Raw genomic sequence first — 1,670 nt, forward strand, 5'->3', positions numbered from 1 at the left:
TGGGGGTTAAAACACAAAATCATAGATAATGGTTATACCAGTATGTTTTTTTATTTTGTTTAAAATAATCGGCCAATAAATTAAAATTTACAGAAATATCAGAATCAGATAAAATAATATATGAATGTGTATATAAAACTTAAAATAGGTTGAGACGCAATCTAATTTATTGGACTGTAACTCGTTGCACACGCTTAACAAGGGCGACCTTTTCAACTGACAATAACACTGTAAGCAAAATGTATTTAATATATTGGTATACAAGTTACATTTTATACATGTAGTATGATTAATATAACAATAATAATAATAACTCGTGCGTTGCAGTGCTGTACTTATTCGTTTTTTAATAGAATTTATAGTTTGAGAAAATGTGATGACTTAAACATTTGAATATGTGAGCAGGTCTATGAAAGCAAATGCGCACCACAACACGTGTTCAATTAGTACGCATATTACTGTATTGACATATAATAGTACAATATAATAGTTATAAGAACTCGCATTTTAATATCTTTTTTAACTCTGTCTTAAATTTCTCGTCCATGGTCGCGTAAATGAAAGGGTTCACGAGATTGTTAAGAAGGAATGAATAGAACACAATTTGATACAAATTGTCCTTGGGCAAGGTGTCCTCGTCCTCCTTGCTTACAAACATGCTCCACAACATAAGGGTCAGGTGCGGGAGATAACTGATCACGAACGCGATGGTAACGAACGTCAACATCTTCGTTATGCGTAACGTCTGACGTCCTGATGACTTCGAAGACGATAAATGCTTCATAACCTTGCTCGCCCATTTTGACGATTTCTCGAAGCCGAGATTTCGATTTCTTGCTTCCGTCGCTCGTGTTTGAGTCGATGCTGTTTTGTAGAATGAGTTGTCCTCTTGATTCCATAGCACGAGGTGCACGAGACGGCTGCAGTTGTGCGCCATCTTGGGGCGGGAACTGAGAATCGCTTTCGAAAATATCGCTTTTCTCGAGGGAATGGTCCGTCCTACTGTTACACTGTTTGGATTCCTTCTTTTTTATGCGCTTGGTGATACGGTCTTTGCCCATCTTCGACACTGTTCTGGCGATTCGTATGTAACTCACCGACATAATCGCCGTGGAAAGAAAAGCTAAGACTAGAAGGTATACGTTGAAGTATTTCGGCCATTCGGTCTCGATGAAATGGTCGGTGATAAAACACTTTGTTCCGGTGACGTTTTTATAACCAGTTGGTATAGTTTTGTTTCCATAGAGCACAAGCGCCGGACATGAAGATAAAGACGATATGCCGAAAACCACCACGTATATAGCCCGCTTCGCCTTCGGGACCGTAAACTGGGTTTTAAACGGCGTGCAGATTTTGCGACATCTTTCTATAGCAATCAAAACCAGGGTAAGACTCGATGCGACGCACGTGTAATAAAGGACGAACCGGAATATTTTGCTCGAGATCGCGTCATGGTAGTGAAAGGCAAAGAATGACTCCGATATAATCCAAGGGGCTCCAACAGCGCAGGCCAGAAGGTCATACATGGCGAGCGTGAGAATAAAACATCTGTGCGTCGAAGATGTAAATCGAAAATAAAATATTATTAACACCAGAATATTACCAATCACGCCGATGATCATAATAAGCACTAGATACACAATCGAACCCACTAAAGTCCGAGCTTTTTC

The 1,670-nt window shown here is 39.5% G+C and overlaps 1 protein-coding gene across 1 annotated transcript; it reads right to left on the minus strand.

The window, feature by feature from the left end:
• Nucleotides 1-322: 322 nt before the first annotated feature.
• LOC127882086 (thyrotropin-releasing hormone receptor-like) lies at nt 323-1,062 on the minus strand. The gene has a single exon (XM_052430524.1). It carries the CDS (start codon nt 935-937, stop codon nt 491-493), a length of 447 nt encoding a protein of 148 aa, XP_052286484.1. The 5' UTR covers nt 938-1,062; the 3' UTR covers nt 323-490.
• Nucleotides 1,063-1,670: the final 608 nt, after the last annotated feature.

This window comes from Dreissena polymorpha, chromosome 5, assembly GCF_020536995.1.
Source record: "Dreissena polymorpha isolate Duluth1 chromosome 5, UMN_Dpol_1.0, whole genome shotgun sequence".
Taxonomy (NCBI): domain Eukaryota; kingdom Metazoa; phylum Mollusca; class Bivalvia; order Myida; family Dreissenidae; genus Dreissena; species Dreissena polymorpha.